At 42.9% G+C, this 20638-nt stretch overlaps 1 protein-coding gene across 1 annotated transcript in view; it reads right to left on the bottom strand.

Annotated features, from left to right (window-relative positions):
- Window positions 1-11457: 11457 nt before the first annotated feature.
- Cdnf (cerebral dopamine neurotrophic factor) overlaps window positions 11458-20638 on the bottom strand; it is an 11090-nt gene continuing 1909 nt past the window's right edge. Inside the window, exons 2-4 of the mRNA XM_055593931.1 lie at window positions 15393-15520; window positions 13210-13351; window positions 11458-11636 (exon numbers count right to left, since the gene is read on the bottom strand). Of these exons, the coding sequence (XP_055449906.1) occupies window positions 11458-11636; window positions 13210-13351; window positions 15393-15520 (449 nt within the window). The remainder of the gene's footprint in view (window positions 11637-13209; window positions 13352-15392; window positions 15521-20638) is intronic.

Genomic DNA, 20638 nt, shown 5'->3' with positions numbered 1-20638 from the left:
AGAAAACAGGTGTCACCGGAGAACTGGTCTGTGTGGTTGTAGTAAGAGATCCGTAAACATATTTCATCATTCTCTGTGTTGTTGAGCTGACAGTTTACCAAAATTATCCTTCAGCTAACCTGATTGCAGTAGTGTCACAGAGGTGTGTAGAATAGAACTAAAGAATGTTCCAGAAACATTGACTCACCCCCTGCCCTTCAAAAAAAGAGGTATTCCAGGACTGGAGAGATGGCTCAGAGGTCAGGAGCGCTTCTGCTGGCTACTCTTTTAGAGGTTCTGAGTTCAATTCCCAGCAACCACATGGTAGCTCATAACCGTCTCTAATGAGACCTGGTGTCTTCTGGCAAGCAGGCAGAGTACTGTGTTCAAAATAAATTAATAAATAAATCTTTAAAAAAATAAAAAGAACTTGGACTTCGAAGTGAAACAAGTATAACCTTGGATTAAAAGAGAGAGAGAGAGATTCATAGTTCATAGCTGCAATCCAGAACACATTGTACTGGCTGTTTATTGAGTTCTAGCCTCATTAGATCATATTTATTTGGCTATTCTTGCAGTATGATTAAGACTCCAAAGGCAGGCTGGAGAGATGGCTCAGAGGTTAAGAGCACTGGCTGCTCTTCCAAAGATCTCAATTCCCAGCAATCACGTGGTGGCTCACAACCATCTCTGTTGAGATCTGGCACCCTCTTCTGGCGTGCAGGCATACATGCAGGCAGAACACTGTATAAATAATAAATATATTTTTAAAAAGACTCCAAAGGCACAAGATATGAGCATACTTGCTCCCCAAGGATCATTTTTTTAAAACTTTCAAAAATATTTTTTTATTTATTTAACTTTATGCGCATTAGTGTGAATGCAATAGGCATTACAGACAGTTGTGAGCTGCCATGTGGGTGCTGGGACTTGAACCCAGGTCCTATGGAAGGACAGATAGTGCTCCTAACCACTGAGCCATCTCTCCAGTCCCCACCCCCACTTTTAAAAGTTAATTTCTAAGCCATCACACTGTCAACCTTGACTTTCTTAGTGTGAAGATTATATCCAGTTCAGACGTCAGCTGAACTGATTTGTTGGCAGATCTGTCTGCCCACCTTTCTCATCTATAAAATAAATGGGCCAGAACTCACCATGCATATAGTATTCTCCATGGTTAAGCAAAATCTTCTAAAGAAAACTGCAATGCAGAGTCAGGTGTGGTGGTATTCTTGTAGTCTCAGCACTTAGGCGGCTGAGACTGGAGGATCCCAGCCTAAATTACACAGTAAAACCACCAGGAAGAAAAGGAGGAAGGGAGAGATGAAGGGATAGAGAGAGGGAGCACAGGAGAGAAGAGGGTACCATTCTGATTCAAATAATATCTACTGAGGTATATGCTTGACGCTATCATGCACTTGGTTATGTATTTTGCTTATTTTTTTCATTTAGTCTTCGTAATAACCCCATATTGTACTTAACTCCTAGATTTTTGTTTTGTTTTGTTTCGGGACAGGGTTTCTCTGCATAGCCCCAACCGTCCTGGACTCTCTCTGGCCTCAAACTGACAGCAATCTGCCTGCCTCTTCCTCTGGAGTGCTGGGGTTAAAGGCGTGGCCGCCACACCTGGGTCTAGACACATTCTTAAAATAGGACAGCAAGGGGCAGAAAAGCAGGTTAACTTTTCTCCTGAACTGGTACAAGCAGCCATAAGCAAACCTAGGGTTTAAACTCTAATTCACCTTTCTTCTCAACCTCTTGCTTTCACTTACATCTCTGGATATTCAGGAGGCTGTGGTCATTGTAAGGTTTCCCCCACAGAACGGAAAGTCTGTGAATCACTAACAATCAGAAAACCAACTGTCTGAGGCTGGGTCAGGCTCGGAGTACTTCCTGAGCAAGGTCAAGATGCAGTGGTACTGTAAAATTACTGGGCATGCGTGGGAAGTAGGGGTGGGGCTCCCACAGGGAGAGAAGCTTCACAGATATAACCTGTGAAGGAGAAAATCCTGGGTTTCTTTCTGAAAGAAGCAAAAAGCCTCCTGGTAACTTTAGATCAGAGAAGACTGGAGGGGCTGAGGAGATGGCTCCAAGGCTGGGGACATGGCTCCCTGGGAAAGAGTATTTGCTGAACGAGCATGAGGACCTGAATTCGAATCTCCAGAAACTACATAAAAGCCAAACATAACTGCAGCACTATGAGGCTGTAAACAGGAGGATGTCCGGGGCTTGCTGGTGAAGAGTTTAGGTTAGCCTGGGTGACTCCACTTTGAAATAAGGAGCCATCTTAACCAGGAGCTGAACTCAGGTACCAGGAAATATCACAGAATGTGCACCTGACAGAAAACAAAGTTAGTTCTCCAAGCAACGGCCTCCAGGAAATATCACAGAATAAATGTTTAGTAAAAAATAGAGACAATCTCCCTGGCAATTGTGATTATGTAAACGGTCACCTCTCCCCTATGGCTTTTACCCAAATCTATAACATCTTGGCATGAACCCCTCTGCTTTCTCTCGTGGAAACATGAACCCCCCTGCTTGCTGTCATGGAAACATGTACACACACACCCCGCTTGCTGTCATGGAAACCCCCTGCTGCTTACAGTCTTTCTCTTTGGAAACCCTGCTCACTCAGGGCTCAGGGTCCCACTTCTCTACTGCTGGGTCAGTGAGACTTGAGTTCGATCGCTCCTTGCTCTTGCATCGAGTCATCTCCTGGTGGTCTCTGAGGGTCCCGTGATTTTAGCATTACACTGGCTGCCAGACTATCTCCAGGTCAAATGAGAGACTGTCTCAAGGGAATATAGTGAAGAGTGATAGACCAGGACACCAGAGATATTCTTCTGGCATTCCACATGCACATGGATACACGCACCAAATACACATACACATCATACATTTTAAACACACACACACACACACACACAGGGGGGATGTAAATTAGAAAATTTAGCTGTCTGGGGAAGACTTTTAGAAGTGAGGGGGAACACTGAAATTCCCCACTTGTTATCTCATTCTGAGATAATGGCCCACAGGGGGAGAAGCTCCTTTCCTGGTAGAATTCGCACCACCTGAGATCCTTTGCAACGTATTCATAGCCGGCCCATGACTGAGAAGCCAACATTTGATCTGTTCTTTCCAAAATGGGATTTTAAAAATTCAAAAGGAAAAAGGGCAGGAGCCGGGTGACCAGCGTCTTCTGCTGCTGGGTGCGCAGAGTGCAGCCTGAAAAAATACCTGACGGCTGGTACCAAAGGCTGGCCAGAGAGACCGGCTTGTAATGAGAGTGCCGTTCTGAGGGTGGGGGCCGTGAAAAGGGGAGTGCTGCTCCCTTGGGCTTCTTGGGTCTCATGACCTATACGTGACCTACACAGAAAACCATAGCCGATGCAGCTGTTGAGAAAGGGAATGTGGCTTGGTGACTGTTTCCTCGGTAGCTGTCTGATGCTTAAGCTTCTCAGAGTGCTCTGAAAATAAGTAGCCAAAGGAACAAGCCAGGTACCTAATCTCTGGTTATCCGGTGGCCGTGGGTACTTTTCAACTTCTAGAAGCTTGTGGGAAATTGGAAGTGGAAATTTTTGTAGAAGAGTGCCCAATATGCTAATAATGATCAGATTCACCCAGGCCCTAGTTACCATAAAAACGACCTCTGTCACTCACAATCATTTTTCCAAGTCCCCTATTACAAAAGATTCTCCTGATCTTAAGTTGATTCGTGGCTCTCATTTGACAGTAAGGCCTGACCTCACCTGAATTCTCATGATGCTGTCTGGCCTGGATTTAAGGAAGGCGTTACAGGATGCTGCTCCAGGCCCTAAGGTTGGGTAATCATCAGGAGGAGTACATGTGCCAGGGCTACAATGTTTACTTAGCATGGTGAGCCTCCAAGTTCCAGCTCTAAGAGTAAAAAAAAAAAAAAAAAAGAAAGAAAGAAAAATTATCACTACTATGTGAAACATATTATTTGTAAACGTAAAAATATTTCTGAGGTCCTAGAACATATTTCTGCAGAGACTTTGGTAATGGGCTGTGGGGCTATGTGTTGCATATATGTGCTTCTCATCTTGGGTCTCAATGGGGGTTAATCCTAATCTCCATTGTCACCGTGACTTAGAATCACCAAGGAAAGATAACTCTGGGTGTGTCCATTAGGGAGTTCCAGGAAGGTTTAACCAACCAGCCTTGAAAGTGAGTTGCACCATTCTATGGACTAGGGTCTCAGACGGAAGAAGAAACAAGAAAGCCGAACACCAGCCACCATCTCTTGATGCTTCCAGACAGCAGATACAACACACCAGGTCTCCTCCTCCCTAGGAGGCCATTGCCACCATTTTAGGCAGAGTACTTAGGACAGTGGCTCTCCAAGCTTAGCTTCATATTGAAATCACCTAAGAAGAACTACTGTGGGTCCAGCCTGGCCTTCTGGGGTGAATTACTAAATTATCTCCAGGAGCCTCTAATATACAGCAGAAGATTAAAAAATATTCACTTGAGCATCTTTTGGATATATGCCTAAGAGTGGTATAGCTGGATCTTGAGGAAGCACTATTCCTAATTGTCTGAGAAAGTGCCAGATTGATTTCCAAAGTGGTTGTACAAGTTTACATTCCCACCAGCAGTGAAGGAGGGTTCCCCTTTCTCCACAACCTCTCCAGCATGTGTTGTCACTTAAGTTTTTTATCTTACCCATTCTGATGGGTGTAAGGTCATTTTGATTTGCATTTCCTTGATGACTAAGGATGTTGAACATTTCTTTAAGTGTTTCTCTGCAACTCTTAGGCATACATCCAAAGTATGCTCAAATATACAATGACATTTGCTCAAGCATGTTTGTAGCAGCTTTATTCATAATAGCCAGAAGATGGAAACAACCCAGATGTCCCTCAACTGAGGAATGGATACAGAAATTGTGGTACATTTACATAATGGAATATTACTCACCAATTAAAAACAAAGATATCATGAAATTTTCAGGCAAATGGTGGGAACTAGAAAAGATCATCCTGAGTGAGATATCCCAGAAGCAGAAAGACACACATGGTATATACTCACTTATAAGTGGATATTAGACATATAATATAATCATACTAAAATCTGTTCACCTAAAGAAGCTAAGCAAGGAGGAGGACCGTGGGTAATATGCTCAATCCTCATTCAGAAAGGCAAATGGGATAGACATCGGAAGATGGAGAAGACAGGGAACAGGACAGGAGCCTACCACAGAAGGCCTTGAAAGACTCTACTCAGCAGGGTATTAAAGCAGATGCCGAGACTTATAGCCAAACTTTGGGCAGAGTGCAGGAAATCTTATGAAAGAAGGGGAAGATAGAAAGACCTGGAGGGGATTGGAGTTCCACAGGAGAACAAAAGAACCAAAAAAAATCTGGGCCCAGGGCTCTTTTCTGAGACTAACATTCCAACCAAGGAGTGGAGATAACCATGCATGGAGATAACCTAGAACCCCTGCACAGATGTGGTACATGACAGCTCACTATCCAAGTGGGTTTCCTAGTAAAGGGAACAGGGACTGTCTCTGACATGAACTCAGTGGCTGGCTCTTTGATCACCTCCCCCTGAGGGGGTGGGCAGCCTTACCAGGCCACAGAGGAAGACAATGCAGCCACTCCAGATGAGACTTGATAGACTAGGGTTGGATGGAAGGGGAGGAGGACCTCCCCTATCAGTGGACTGGGGAGGGGCATGGGAGATGAGGGAGGGAGGTTGGTATTAGGAGGGGATAAGGGAGGGGGCTACAGCTGGGATACAAAGTGAATAAATTGTAATAAATTTAAAAAATTTTTAAACTAAAAAAAAAAACAATCACATTTAGATCAGGTGCCTTAGGTAGACACCTTTCACTTACAGTTAATGACCTGCCATTGCCAACTACTGTGTTTGACTTTTCCACTTTTATATGTGTGCTGAGCATGTGTATATATGCTCCTTTGCATATGTGTGGCCACATGGGCATACGGATGAGCATGCATGTGAAGATCCAAGTCGGCAAGAACCATCTTCAGTCTTTCTTCTGTCCATCCATCAAGGCAGTCTGCCTACCCAGCTTGTTAGAGATCCCCCTGTCTGCCTTCTGAAGATGAGCTTATGGGAGGGCCCACACTCGCACCTCACATTTACCTGAGTTCTGGGTATCTGAACTCCCATTCCTTGCACTGTAAGCATCTTAACCATGAGTCACCTCTCCAGCCCCAGACACCATACTTAAAATGCTATTTTATCAGTCTTACAATCCACTAGAACGAGTGGTCACTTTAGACCCAGTGAGTCCTACCCAATCACAATTCTCCACATTTTTATCAGTGAAGAAGAGAGCAAATGCCTCTCAATGATATCTACCTGTCTTAACTGGGTTTCCATTGCTGTGATAAAATGCTGACCAAAAGCAATGTGAGGAAGGAAGGATTTATTGTGGCTTACAGTTTATAGTTATCATTGAGGGAAGTCAAGGCAGGAACTCAAGGCTGGATGTAGAGACAGGAACTGAAGCAGAGCCATGAAGGAGTGCCACGTACCGGCTTCTTCCCTCTGGCTTGCTCAGCCTGCCTTCTTATACAATCCAGGAGTGCCTGCCGAGGGGTGATGCCAACTGCAGTGGGCTTGACCCTCTCACATCAATCATCAATTAAGAAAATGCCCCACAGTCTTGCCTACAGGCCAATCTTACATAGGCATTTTCTCAATTACAGTTCCTCTTCTCAGATGACCCTAGCTTATGTCAAATTGACAAAAATCCAGCAGTGTATCTACATATTCCCTTTCCTACTGATATATATATATATATATATATATATATATATATATATATATATATATATCTACTGATGTATATATCTATATATAGATCTATATAGATATTCTTATGGGAATAATAACTTGATGCAACTAATATCCTAATTTTAGCATTTTTGATACTACAAATTTAAGATTGCCCATTCTATAACAAAAAGAAAAAAGATAGGTAGTAAGAAAAAATACATAATTTCTGTATGAAGAGTAATCATATGCCCAAGAAGGTTTTTCTTAGGTGGAATTTTTTTCCAAATATATTTTGAGAGAACAGCCATTCTTTCTTTCAAATGGGTGTCTTGAAAGATCACAAACTTTGGTGTCTTTTCTTCTCTCTCACCTTATTTTTGAGACAGGGTCTCTCTGTTGCTCATCACTGTGTACTCCAGGTTATCTATGTCAGGAGCCTCCCAGAATTCTCCTGGTTTCAGCTCTCATCTCATCATAGAAGAGCTGGAATTTCAGATATGCACACTGCCATGTACAGCGTTCTGGGGATCCAAATTCAGATCCTCACACTTGTAGGACAAGTACTTTACCCACTGAGCCAACTCCCTGGTCCCCGCTCATTTTTTGGTTCAGAGCTGTATTACTTTTTTTTTTTTTTTAAGATGGTGCAACTTCTACACCTTCTGTGCTTATAGATTTTTCCTGGAAACACATGGAGAATGCATATACAAACACATGCACAAAAGGAGCAAGTGGAAGTGAAAATAAAAAAATAAAAAGAATACTTCTCAAGACAAAAATAAAGAAACAAAAAAGGAAGGAAAACTATTACACTTACATGTATGGATGATTGAAATAACCAGGAGGAGGGTTATTTAGATAATCAGAAATTATAGCTTACGAGGCATGGCAAGGGAGAATTTTTGCTGCTCTGCAGAGACGGTTTGTGGCCACTAACTATTTCTCCCTTTCTTCTCGGGAAAAATTCTGGTTTGAATTGGATATTCAGAAGCTGAACCAAGAGATATTACTGCTCCAGATCCTTTACAGCTGAGTCAAATGATTCGATTCTGGTCAATGATGTAGACACAGCAAATAGGATGGGAGCTGGGGCTGGGCTCACGTTAGAAGCACATTCTTTCTAGAGTGAGGAAGTCTGGAAGCCAACCTAGATCCGGGGTTAGCAAAAAAAAAAAAGTCACTAGGATATGAGGCAAAAAGTTATGAGCTGATTCTCTGTGATCATTGTGGCTACCAAATTTACTCTGAATTCCATTCTATTGGACTTCTTTCACACAAACAAAAGAATAAACTTTCTGCATTTCTGATGCTATTGATATATTTAAGTTCTATTCAAGACCTAACTGACTGAGGACCAGGGGACAGCACAGCACTGAAGGTCTTGACAAGCTTGAGGGCCTGAGTTCAGGTCTCCAGAACTCACATGAAGCCAAGCATGGCTATGCATGCCTACAGTTCCGTGCTGGAAAGTAGAAGTAGGCAGACCCGAGGGGGCTGGTGGCTGACCAGCCTCTGCCTCAGAGGATGAGGGGACAAAGCAGGCCGCTTGACATCCTCCTCCAGCCACGCGTGCACGAGTACCAGCATTCACGTGTGCGTATGCAGCACGTGCACACACACACAGTGGGCTTTCCTACTGCTCTATAGGAGCAACATCAGAAGTTTGGGAAGCACTTGCGTAAAATCTCTTTGAGAAAAATAGACTATGGCCAGCACTGAAAAAGAAGAAGAAGAAGACAACATCAGTGATTTGAATGGCCTCTACTAAATAGTGTTCCTATCCTAAAAAAAAAAAAAAAAAAAAAAGACACAGAAATATGACCAAATTTTGAAATCAGAGAGCTAATATTATTTTCAAATGACAAGTTCCATGATTACAGTGGTTTGAGTGAGAATGACCGCCTAACCCAGCACGGTGGCATATGCCTATAATCCCAGCACTAGGAGACGTAGAGGCAGGAGGATCTCTCTGAGTATGAGGTCAGCTTGGTCTACAAACTGAGCCCGGGATTGCCAAGGCTATGCATAGAAATCCTGTCTCAAAAAACCAAGCAAGCAAACAAACAAACAAACAAACAAAGAGGAAAAGTGTCCCCTAGGCTCATATACTTGAATGCTTAGTCACCGGGGAGTGACACGATTTGAGAAGGCTTAGAAGCTGTGGCCTTCTTGGCCTTGCTGGAGGAAGTGTGTCACTGTGGAGAGGCTTCAAGGTTGTAAAACCCCACAAGAAGCCCAGTGTCTTCTCTTCCTGAGGCCCGCCGATCTGGGTGTAGAACTCTCCACTACTCCTCCATCATGTCTGCCTGCAAGCTCCTCACCATGATGGTAATGGACGAAACCTCTAAACCTGTAAGCCAGCTCCAATTAAATGTTTTCTTTACAAGAGTTGCCAATGTCATGGTGTCTCATCACAGCAATAGAAACCCGAAGACACAGATATAATGCTTTTCTAGAAGATTTTAAAATTTAGCTTTGGTATTTTTGTTTTTATTTTATGTGTCTAGGTGTTGCCTGCATTATTTATCTGTCTACCAAGTGTGCGCCTTGTTCCTGTGGAGGCCAGAGGTGTTGGAGCCCCTGGAACTGATGGTACAGATATTTGTGAGCTGCCTTGTGGGTGCTGGGAATTGAACCTGGGTCATCTGGAAGAGCAGCCAGTGTTCTTAACCACTGAGCCATCCCTCCAGTCCAACTTTTGTGTTTCTTAAATTCAGTTCAAAAAGATGGATGCCATTCCAGTGTGGTGAGGAAGCTGCCGAACTCCAGAAACAATAACCGCCGTGGGCCGTTCATTCGCTAAGACTTTCATTCTCATTTTTCAGTACACGACCTACATATCTGCTTGGGGACCGCTAACTCTCTAACCAGTTCACTCACAGCCATTGCTCAGCTGAAAGTGCATTCGCTTGCACCATCTGAAAGTGAACTTTACCCTGTCAGTGTTTATTTATTATCCGAATAAGTTCTTCTCTACTCCACAAATACATTGCCAGTGAGTACATTTCCTTATTTAAATGAATAGTTGTTTTAATACATTAATTTTGGGCAATTTTCAAATAACTTCTACAGCTGTTTATTAGACAGAATTGCCATACAATAGAACACACACCTCTTAATTGTACTTCTATATCAATATGATGACCATAGCTCTCATCACCCGCCTTGATAAGGGACATCCCCATCACCCCAGAAAGTTTCAAGGGAATACTTTTTGAGTATCAAACCCCGACCTAGGGCACAAAGGCATACGTTCCACCCTGCGCTTCTTACTCTTCTATGGCTGGAAAATGGAGCTGAAATCGTCTTCTGCTTAAAGCTGATGGATTGGAAACTTTAAGCACTCCCGCCGCGAGAGTGTGCTGAGCATTCTCTTATCCTGCCTGGTAGGAAACAATGAAGAAGGAAGCTGAGCTTGGGGACAGACCTTCTGTGGATTCTTGATTTGTATTCTTTAAATGAGTTTTCTTTAGATGAGAAACAGTAACTTTCAGTAACGCTGTGCAATGATTAATCGCCATTGCTGACTTGGTGGGATTTTAGGATCCCCTAAGGGACACAACCCTCCGGGCATGCGTGCGAGGGCGTTGCTTAGAAGGTGTGGCTGTGCCGGGAAGACCCACTCTTCAGGCGGGCAGCGCGTGCCCGTACTGGGGTCCTGACAGCTAGCTGAGCACCAGCTTCCAGCTCTCTCCCTGCTTCTAGAACAGGGCTTCTGTGCCTCACACTCCCGCCTTCGTGAAAAGTCGTCATCCTAAAACACGAGGCAAACCAAACCCTTCCTTGATAGTTTCTGCCAGGTATTTTGTCTCAAGCACATGTAAAGTAAGTAATGCATCCCTCCTTGCTGCGCCAAAGAGAGAAACTATCCAAAGCAATTTGCAGTTTAAAAAGTCTATATTTTAAAACAAAACAAAACAAAACAAAAAACCTTGAAATGCTGTCAGGCGGTTGTTGGGGTTGAAGTTGCCCATTCGGTAAGCTGTAGTTTCTTTTATCCAATTATCTCTGCTCCAATGCCTCTATTTTTAAAACTTTGTCCGAAAAAAAAGGAAAAAACAACTTTGTCCAAAAGTCTATTCATTCCATCAGTTTCCAGTAGCCCACATAAGTTGGTAATGATAAATCTTGTTCTTCGGCTAGGGTTTGGATTTGAAATGCCCCACCCACAGGTTCTCTTTTTTTTTTTTCAATGCGTGTTCCCCAGCTAGTGGTGATTTAGGGAGGCCACGGGCTGGAGTCTAGCTGGCGGAAGTAGCCTTTGAAGGTTACATCGTTATCATGACTTGAACACCATTTTCTGCTTTTCAGTCACCATAGTGGCAGCCTCGGGGACCAGCTCCTGCCTTCATGTTCTGAGCTGCTTTGCCGTTAGCTACCTTGCCATGGTTGACTGAAACCATGAGCCACAAGCCTTCCCTCCCCTGGCTTGTCTCTGTTGGGCGTTATTGCTACAGTAATGCAGAGAGAACCGCTGTACCTTCCAAAGAAGGATGAGCTCTCCGGACTCCGGACTCTGCAGACGTGGGCGGCCAGCAGCAAGCAGAGGTGAACCTGAACCCTAAGCCTAAACTGCCCAACTCCGCAGTACAACAGCAAGACTGGCAGCCAGCAGCCCAGTCCCTGGTGAGCCTTAGGCAGCGAATCCTCATCTTAGACAGTTGTTTTACTCTAACTACAGCCCACACACGCTGAGAGGCGACGTCAGAGCTCTGTTTGGGGGGCTGTCTCTACATATTTGGGGGCCAGCTCTTTGATGAGGCTCACGTAGTCGCTTTTCTCTGCGCAGGCCCTGCACTCTTCCCCCCAGCTGCGCAGGATCTGCTTCAGCTCCGAGACTCTCATCTTCCCCAGGTCCACAGACGCCAAGTCCAGTTTTTTCTCTAAATGCCAAAAAAGAACAATTGAACAACAACACAAAAATCTTATGGAACCCTTAGAAGGGAATGTGGCGCTGACCTCATTCCCCTTCAGTGTGAGACGGTTTCCCTTCCCATGGGGACCAAGACATACCCAGTGAAAATGCAACATCACCAGTCAACTTTTTATAGGCCTGGATTCTAAGTCTTTGAATGCTGCCAATCATAAACTAACGACATTCAAGGAGGGAAATACTGAATATGCATTGAGCATATGCAGAGATTTTCATCTAAACAATACAGTATAACAACAATTTGCTGGCTGGCAAGACGGCTCGGCGGGTGAAGGCATTTGCTACCAAGCCCAAGGACCTGGTGATCCACGTAGTGAAAAGGAAACTGACTCCTACAAATTGTTCCCTGACCTTCACATGCATGCTGTAGCACACATGCGTGTACATATATTCGCATGCCCCTGTGCACAGTCGTCCTTTCTATGAACATGCTTTGTATCGACGTGGGGTTTCCTGCCTCTACCCTAGCCCTTTGAAGTCTTGAAAAAGGGACGCTTACATAATAACTACCCTGGAAGTCAGGGCCTGTGCTTGGCAAACTAAGAACTAGGTTGCCTTTCGGACCTTTCAACCTGAAACCTGTTTCATGTTTCATGTTTCATGTTTCATATAGCTGTGGAGCTATAGTGTATGTGCACATTGCACAGCTGTGGTGAGAACTGAGACTAAGTGATTAAGAGTTGCAAGAGCGAGCACGTGTGTGTGTGTGTGTGTGTGTGTGAGAGAGAGAGAGAGAGAGGAAACGGAGAGAGGAGGAAGGGAGAGAGAGGCAAGGAGGGAAGGAGAGAGAGAGAACAACTTATGCAAAAGAGTCTGTAGTAGAGGAATTTCAGATGTTAAGAATAGCTGCGGGGGTGGGGGAACGACTAGCAGCCTTGAATCATACTGATTTCATCTATGCAAAAGGCTGGCCCAGATACAACCCTTCAGTATAAGAATAGATTTAAGCATGTGAAATTTATAAGGCCAAGGATAGTTTTAAATAAGGCATCACCTTCCTTTCCTTGCTGTTTATTTTAGGTATCTCTGCTAAGCTACGTCATAGCCTGATCTGATGGGGACAGATAAGCCAGTTCCTAAACGCTGACAGAAGGATGAACCTGGGAGGAAGATGAAGTCATGTTGCAACCTCAAAGTCCTGCTGCCGTTGAACAGATGTAACTCATGTCTTCATAGCTAACCAAGAGTAGCTCCTTATTTATTTTCAGAAAATTTTCCAAACACTCACGGTTTGACACCACCTTAGTAAATTAGGAACTTAAACTTTGGGCTGGTGGTTCCAACTTAATGCTGATTATCCGTTATTATCCAATATTTACTAATAGGTTCTTATTAGTTTATTTACCTCCTTTCCTTTACAGGAGCTCAGCTAACATGAAAACACCGTTCACCAGCCCAGCAACCTATCAGTGACTAGAGAATCCCTTCCCTCTAATGCTGACTCTGTAGATAACACGGCCCAGGGGGTTCACAGCTTTACAACATATGGACCATATTGGGAAAGGCAGTTGGGTCTCAAGTACCGTATTTTAGCTCACAAATCTGGCTGTCCATCTTCTTCAGCTTCTCACAGATCTTCGGGGCAGGCATGTGCACACTCATGGGACGAGTGACTTCACTTAGGATCTTGGTGGCTGCATCTCTGGTGGCTCCTAGATAATAGCACTGAACGAGAGAACGATAGAAAGCGTGGGGCTGGTGAGACGATTCAGACGGTAAAGGGGTCTGCTGCCAAAGCTGACAACCTTAGTCTGATCCCCGAGACCCACATGGTAGAAGGAGAAACTCCTGCAAGTTGCCCTCTGACTTGCATGCCGCACACATGCGCACAAAATAAATAAATGAAGTGCCATTAAAAAGAGTGTCAGCTGGGCAAGGTGGCGCACACCTGTGATCCCAGCACTCAGGGAGGCAGAGGCAGGCGAATCTCTGTGAGTTCAAGGCCAGCCTGGTCTACAAAGGGAGTCCAGGGCAGCCAAGGCTACACAGGGAAACCTTGTCTCAAAAAACAGACAAAACAACAAATACTTAGTGTTCCTGATAATGAATAAAAGCAAGCAAAACAGTGTAAATAAGGGAGGAAAGAGGTCTTCATAGTCCAGCTATTAAATTTTAACCCTGTCTGGCTGAGGTACCAGAAGACCAGCCTTGTCACCGGGCTAATTAGATGCACCTGTCTCTCAGTGTCACAGGATTATCAGGTGCACCTAATTAGCCTGGTGACAAAGCTGGAGTCATTGGTCTTCTGGTGCCTTAGCCAGCCAGGGTCCGGCGGTACATATTAACATGTCCACTTTAGGCAAAAAAAAGGACTTGACTGATACCTGAGGTATACCTCTGTGGTAAACACATGCTCAGCATGAACAGGGCTGTGGGTTCAATACCAAAAAATAAAAATAAAATAAAAAGTTAAAGGACTTAATCTAGAATTGTCTTTATTAATATAGAAATATCGAAACATACATTAAAATCGGGAAACTTAATCTAAAAAAGAAAATATACAATGTAGCCAGTCCTGATGAGACCGGATAGGCTAGGGTCAGAGGGAAGGGAAGGAGGACCTCCCCTATCAGTGACTGGGGGAGGGGCATAGGGGGAGATGAGGGAAGAAGGGCAGGATTGGGAAGGGATGAAGGAGGGGGCTACAGCTGGGATACAAAGTGAATAAATTGTAATTAATTAAAGATAAATTAATTTTAAAAAATAAAAATAAAAAAATAAAGAAAATATAAAAGCCTCAATCATTACATATGAATGATACTGAGATGACTTAAGGGTTCAATTAAGAGTCTTTGTAAAAGATGCAAATACCAACCCATTTTTATAATAGTAAATCATCAGAAACAGCTTTACAGCCGGGTGGTGGTGGCTCACACCTTTAATCCCAGCACTTGGGAGGCAGACACAGGTGGATCTCTGTGAGTTGGAAGCCAGCCTGGTCTACAGAGTGAGCTCCAGGACAACCAGAGTTACACAGAGAAACCCTGTCTCAAAAATCCAAACGAAGCAAAAACAAAAACAAACAAACAAACAAACAGCTTACAATCCCATTTAAGAAAGTGTAAAATTGCCTGCCTGTGATTTACCCAGAAAGGAAAACTGGATTACTCTCAATAAGAATCCATAGTGAATGGAAAAACAAAAAGAAATAAAAAAGAAAAGGACGTGACTACTCCCAGGTATGGTGGAGGAAAGGTTTATTGCAGGTAAAAGGGAGAGCGCAGCCAGTGGTAGGGACATCTGGGAGAGTCCATAGTAGACAGGACCCTGAGCCCTGTGAGGGGGGTAGATGGGGACAGGGGAGAGAGGGGAACAGCCAGGAGGCCCAAAATAGCTGGATTATTTAGGAAAGGACATCTGGGCAAGGGCAGCCCAGACCACAGGCTGAGGAAGTTTAGGATAGGAGAAGGGTATGCCAACTAGGAGGGTCCTCTAACAAGTATCGACTGATGGATGCTGGGAGAACCCAGCCGCTAGTCCGCTCTGGTTCCTTAAATAGGCACCTCAGCCATTTGTTCCAGGGTTCAAGACTTAATGTATAGGACTATGTTTCTCAGAAGATTGGTTTCTGCTTGCTGTCTACAATGAGCATGTTTGAAGCATATATGGAAGTAAGAAAAAACCAACTCAGAGTGGAAAGGGAAAATATTTATTGGTAGGTTGTTGTGGTTTTAAGCATACTGGAAAAAACCGAAATATACCATACCAGGCGGCTTTCTTTTCCTTTGACATCCAAACAAAAGCTGATCAACTCTTTCTCTATGGTGTCCACAGAAAAGTCTGCTCCTCTGGTTAGCAAGGAGTTGTAGAATCGGTTTAAGAATTCTTTGCAGACTAGAAGGAAGAGAGATTTGGGTCTGTTACACAATTCTTCCTCTGCCACATCCATGACCGTGACCCACCCACCAAGTGAGGAAAATGTAGGTATGATTCAGGAGAGGCGGCTCAGCAAGGAAGAGCAATTTGCTGCTCCTGTAGAGGATCCAGGTTCGGTTCCCAGCACCTACAGCTTACAACCGTGTGTAACTCCAGCTCTAAGAATCTGGGGCCCTCTTTTGGCCTCTTTTAGCACCAGGCACACATGTAGTACAAATACATACATTCAGACAAACGCTTATATGCATGAAATAAAATTTAAACTATATAGGTATAATTCAATGTGTTATGAATTCAAACCCTAAGCATTATTTGGGGTTTTTTACTAAAGCCATGAATGCAGTAGGCATTTAATATGAGCTTACAGAATCCACCAGTCTTTGGAACCAAGTTCCACCTAAAATGAAAATGTTTTTGTAAATTTTGGTAGACCCTAAAAGATATGATAGCTTTTGTTTAGGATAAGGTCTTGGGGATAGCTTTGCTTCAGGCATAGGGAAAAATCTGGATAACTCCAATACCTTAAGCGAAGCTCCTTATCATGCACAAGAATGAGCTTGGTAGATTCCTAACCCGTAGTTTTTTAAAACTATACTTTATGTATAGCAATAGTTAAATTCTGACTTGAAGAACCATAGTCAGCCCCAATTCTCTTGAGCTGTGAGAGAGAGAGCTCAGAATAGGCCCAGCTATTGGTAACCACCATGTTAACATTTGGCAGGGCCTGGCAGGGGCTGGCTCTGATGCAAGCATTTCATGTACTCAAGTTTCACAGCAAAGCTATGGCATAGACGCTTTACTGCCCTCTCTTTACAGATAGAGAGACTGAGCCAGAGAGACTATCTTCTCACTTGCTGGGTAAGTGGTAGATAGAGAAGCTAGTTGATCTTAGTGGCCCCTGGCCCATGTTCTCCCATACAGTGGAAAAATAAATCTTTTCTTCTTCGAGTTGTTTTTGTCCAGAATTTTGTCACAGCAAAGAGTGGCATCCCTAATGCACATACACATATCCTCTTTCCTGGCCTTCTGGGAAACCAATGAAGACATGCTGGAGTTTTCTTTATCTTTATTATCTCTTTCTCATCTTATCCTTTCCTCTCTCAGTGATACATTTTGTCCATCCTTTTCTCTTCTACTGATAAGAGTCTCATGTATCCCAGGCTGACCTCAAACTCCCTGTTAAGCTAAACTTTTGATCCTCCTGCTCCATGTCCCAAGAGCTAGGATTACAGGTGAACACTACCACATTGTGCAACATTGAGGGTCAAAGCCAGAGTCTCATACATGCTAGGCAAGCCCTCTACCAGCTGAGCTATGCCCACAGTCCAGCTCTTCCATCATGTTATGCGCTGTTTCTTTTTCCCACCAGTATCTCTAGTCTGCTGTTGGTCTCGTCAATTTTTATTTGCAGAAGTTTAATTGGCTCTTTTCCAAAAGCCTCCTGCTCTATATGTATATTATCAGTCCCTTCACTTCTGTAAGCATAAAAATCAATTTGATGATTGATAATAACCAAACCTGAAATCTTTTCAAGTAGACTACTTCTGTCTCTGGTCTCAGCTGCCCATAGCCTATGCTACCCTTCTTCCGCATTCTGAATGAGAACATGATGCTGGGAAGTCACTCACAGCACTCAGTCATCCTCACAGTCAGAAGGTTAAACACCACACTCTACAGTGTACCATATTACAAAACCGTGATGCTTAGCAGATTAGGTGTATTGAGTGCAGCTTGACTTGTGATGTTTTCAATTTATGATGGGGATGTAACCTCATTGTAGGTTAAAGACTAAACATACACACACACACACACACACACACACACACATTTTGTGTTGGTTCTGTTTCTCTGAAGAATTCTGACTAATCCATAAGACAAGTAGAAACAGTGAGGAAACCTCTCCATACTGTCATCTGTCTCTTAATGATGGGGATGCCATCTGAGATGTGTTGCAAGATGACGTTGGCGTGGGAACATGAAAGAGGGAACTTACATAAACTTCGATGCTGTAGCTTGGTCATAGTTTACAGCTCGTTGCTCCCAGGCTACAAGGTTGGTAGGTATGTTCAAACCTTTAACATCACAACACTACACTGTCACCCTCAAAGTTTACCATCAAGAACCATGTAATTAAGTTACAAGAAAAAACAAACAAAAACAAAAAAAAAACCCAACACATACAAAAAAATCTATGTGTCATGATTTTGTGTTGAACTGCATTCATAGCCATCCTCGGCCACATGCAGCTTGTGTGTAGAACATACTGAGTGCTGTAGACAAGTTTTGCTCAGTATTAGGTATGCTAATGTAAGAAAGGTGCAGTAAAAATGCACCATTAATAATCGTGGCTGGAACAATGGCTCAGTGGTTAAGAGCACTTTGCTGCTCTTCAGAGGACCCAAGTTCAGTTCCCAGCACCCTCGTCAGACGGCTCACAACCATGTGAAATTCTAGTTTCAGGGGATCAGGTGCCCTCTTCTGGCCTCTGAAAGTTCCTGCACACATGTATCATACATACCAAACAAAGACACGTACATAAATAAAAATAAACCTTCCAAAAAAAGAGAGTTTTAAAATAATATGCTGTGCTGCATATGGTTTTTACTATGAATGGAGCCTGTAGAACTAAAAGCTGAGCTGAGGGAGCCAGCAAGCGGTGAGCCAAAATGAGACCAAGAGCATTAGTTCACACTGAAAGAGGCATTATAGGCACCGAACACTTCGGCTGCATGAAATTTTTGGGAAAAAATAATTATCTTTCTTCCATGATAAATGAACCTTAGCTTTTTCCACCGTATAAATTCTTTAATTAAAAAAACATTTAACCGTTTTGTTTTGACACTTAGCTCAAAAAACATATTGCAACTTATCTTCCTTCTTTAAATATTTATGTTTTAAATTAGTAATCAATTTCTAACTTTTTAAACTTGTTTGTTAAAAACTAAGACACAAAAACATCCATTAGCCTAAGCCTACACAGGGTTCAAATGACTGCCCTCACTACCCCTCCTTATCTTGTCCCACTGTGACATTTTGAGAGGTGACAGAACACACGGATCTGTCTTGTATGATAGAAATACTTTCTTCTGAAATACTTTTGGGTTGTTTGATTTGTTTTGAGACAGTATCTCACTATGTAGAATAGGCTGGCCTCGAACTTACAGAGATCAGTCCTCTACCTCCTCTGCCTCTCTGTCTCTGCCTCTCTGCCTCTGCCTGCCTCTCTGCCTCTGCCTCTTCTGCCTTCTCTGCCTCCTGAGTGGGGATTAAAGGCATGTTGTCCCTCTCTTCTGGAATATTATCTAAAGTACCTGCCTAAGGCTACTTTACATTTACTTTTCTTTCTAACTGAGATGAATCCAAGTAATGATTGTTGAAAGTAAATAAACAATTGGTAAAGTTTTATTACAACTAATAAGTAGCATGGACTCTACATGTTGTACTGCTGTACTTTCATATGACTGGCAGTGTCTGTTTATTCCAGATTCAACACAAAAATTGATTACAAACAGGTTATTGAACAACATTGAGTGACAGAATTTTTTCATAATCCCATAGAACCATGCTGGTATGCATGATCCATTGTTGGCTAAAATGTGAATATATGGCATGTGGTTGTAAATCTGGAAACTAATGTATGATTGAGGATAGTACATAAATATGTAATTCATCATATTCAAAAGATGCAGCCACAGAGAAAAGGGATATGGTGAAAGTACAGGCCTGGGGATCACCTTCATGAAATATCAACCTTTAGAAGTTGAGAATGTAAGGCAGATTCAGAAAAGGATTCTTAGGAACAGCCAGTGAGGCAAAACAAGAGAAAGAACCAATGTTCTCCCCAGAGGAAAATGATGAAAAACATCTAGCTTATTGCCAATGTTACAAACCACTGATAGAGTGAAAAATGTCCCGTCATATCTCTTACTCAACTTAATTATCAAACACATTAAGTTTGCAAAGAAGACACCTGCTGGCATAATCAAAGCTGTAAGTAAGCAGGAATTTATCAAAGTCTCTAAGCAACCTCCCATCTTGTCTCCCAATAAGAGAGATGCAGTCTTGCAATGTCTCATTTCTCTTCCCCAACATATCCTCATATGATTTCTAAATCTCATCTGTCATTATGACAAGGTATCATCTATCTAAATAAGGACAAGAATTCTAGCTTTTGTTTTATAAGATGGACATTTGGCTCACGAAAACATGGATGAAATTTTGTAACAGTGCATATATATCCTTTTGTTCAATAATCTGCCTATTGTGTGCCATAATAGATTTTGAAAACTGTGAGATGAGAGACATCATCTAAAGATATTTGTGTGTGTGTGTGGTTTTTGAGACAGTTTCTTTGTGTAACACTGGCTGTCCTGGACTTGCTCTGTAGACCAGGCTGGCCTTGAACTCACAGTGATCCAGCTGCCTCTGCCTTCCTGAGTGTTGGGACTAAAGGTGTGCACCACCAGACCTAGCTCTAGAAAGACTTTTTAAAAGTACATAGCTGCGTGGTAGAAGAAGAAAGACAGAGAACCATCCAAGGGGAGAATCAGTAGACAAGCAACTGTTGACAGAAAGAAGAAAAAGAGAAATATAGAACAAACCAGCTAATGCTGCTGATCTCATAGCATAGGAATAAATTCCTGAGGAGTAAAAAGTGGGAGGATTACTTTTTAACTATGTTGAGTTTTTGAAATGCTATCCACTTCACAATCACCTGTGGAAAATATGTCTGGAAGTGTGTGAAGACGGTGTCTTGGATATGGAGATGTAAGACTTACTAGACTATCAGGCAGATTGATTTCTATTGCACTGTATGTGGTGTGATAATAAATATGAACAGAGGGCACAACACTAGAAAATTCCAACATTTAAGCCACAGCTAGGCCACGTGTAATGATGGTACATGTCTTTAATCACAGCACTTGGGAGACAGAGGCAGGCAGATTGAAGCTAGCTTGTTCTGCATAGTGAGTTCCTAGCCACCCAGGGCTATACAGTGAGACACTGTATCAGAAAAAAAAAAGAAGGAAAGAAAGAAAGAAAGAAAGAAAGAAAGAAAGAAAGGAAGGAAGGAAG

The sequence above is a fragment of the Psammomys obesus genome, unplaced genomic scaffold, assembly GCF_907164565.1.
Source record: "Psammomys obesus unplaced genomic scaffold, mPsaObe1.curated_primary_1811, whole genome shotgun sequence".
Lineage (NCBI taxonomy): Eukaryota > Metazoa > Chordata > Mammalia > Rodentia > Muridae > Psammomys > Psammomys obesus.
This window is presented reverse-complemented; position numbering and strand designations above follow the sequence as displayed.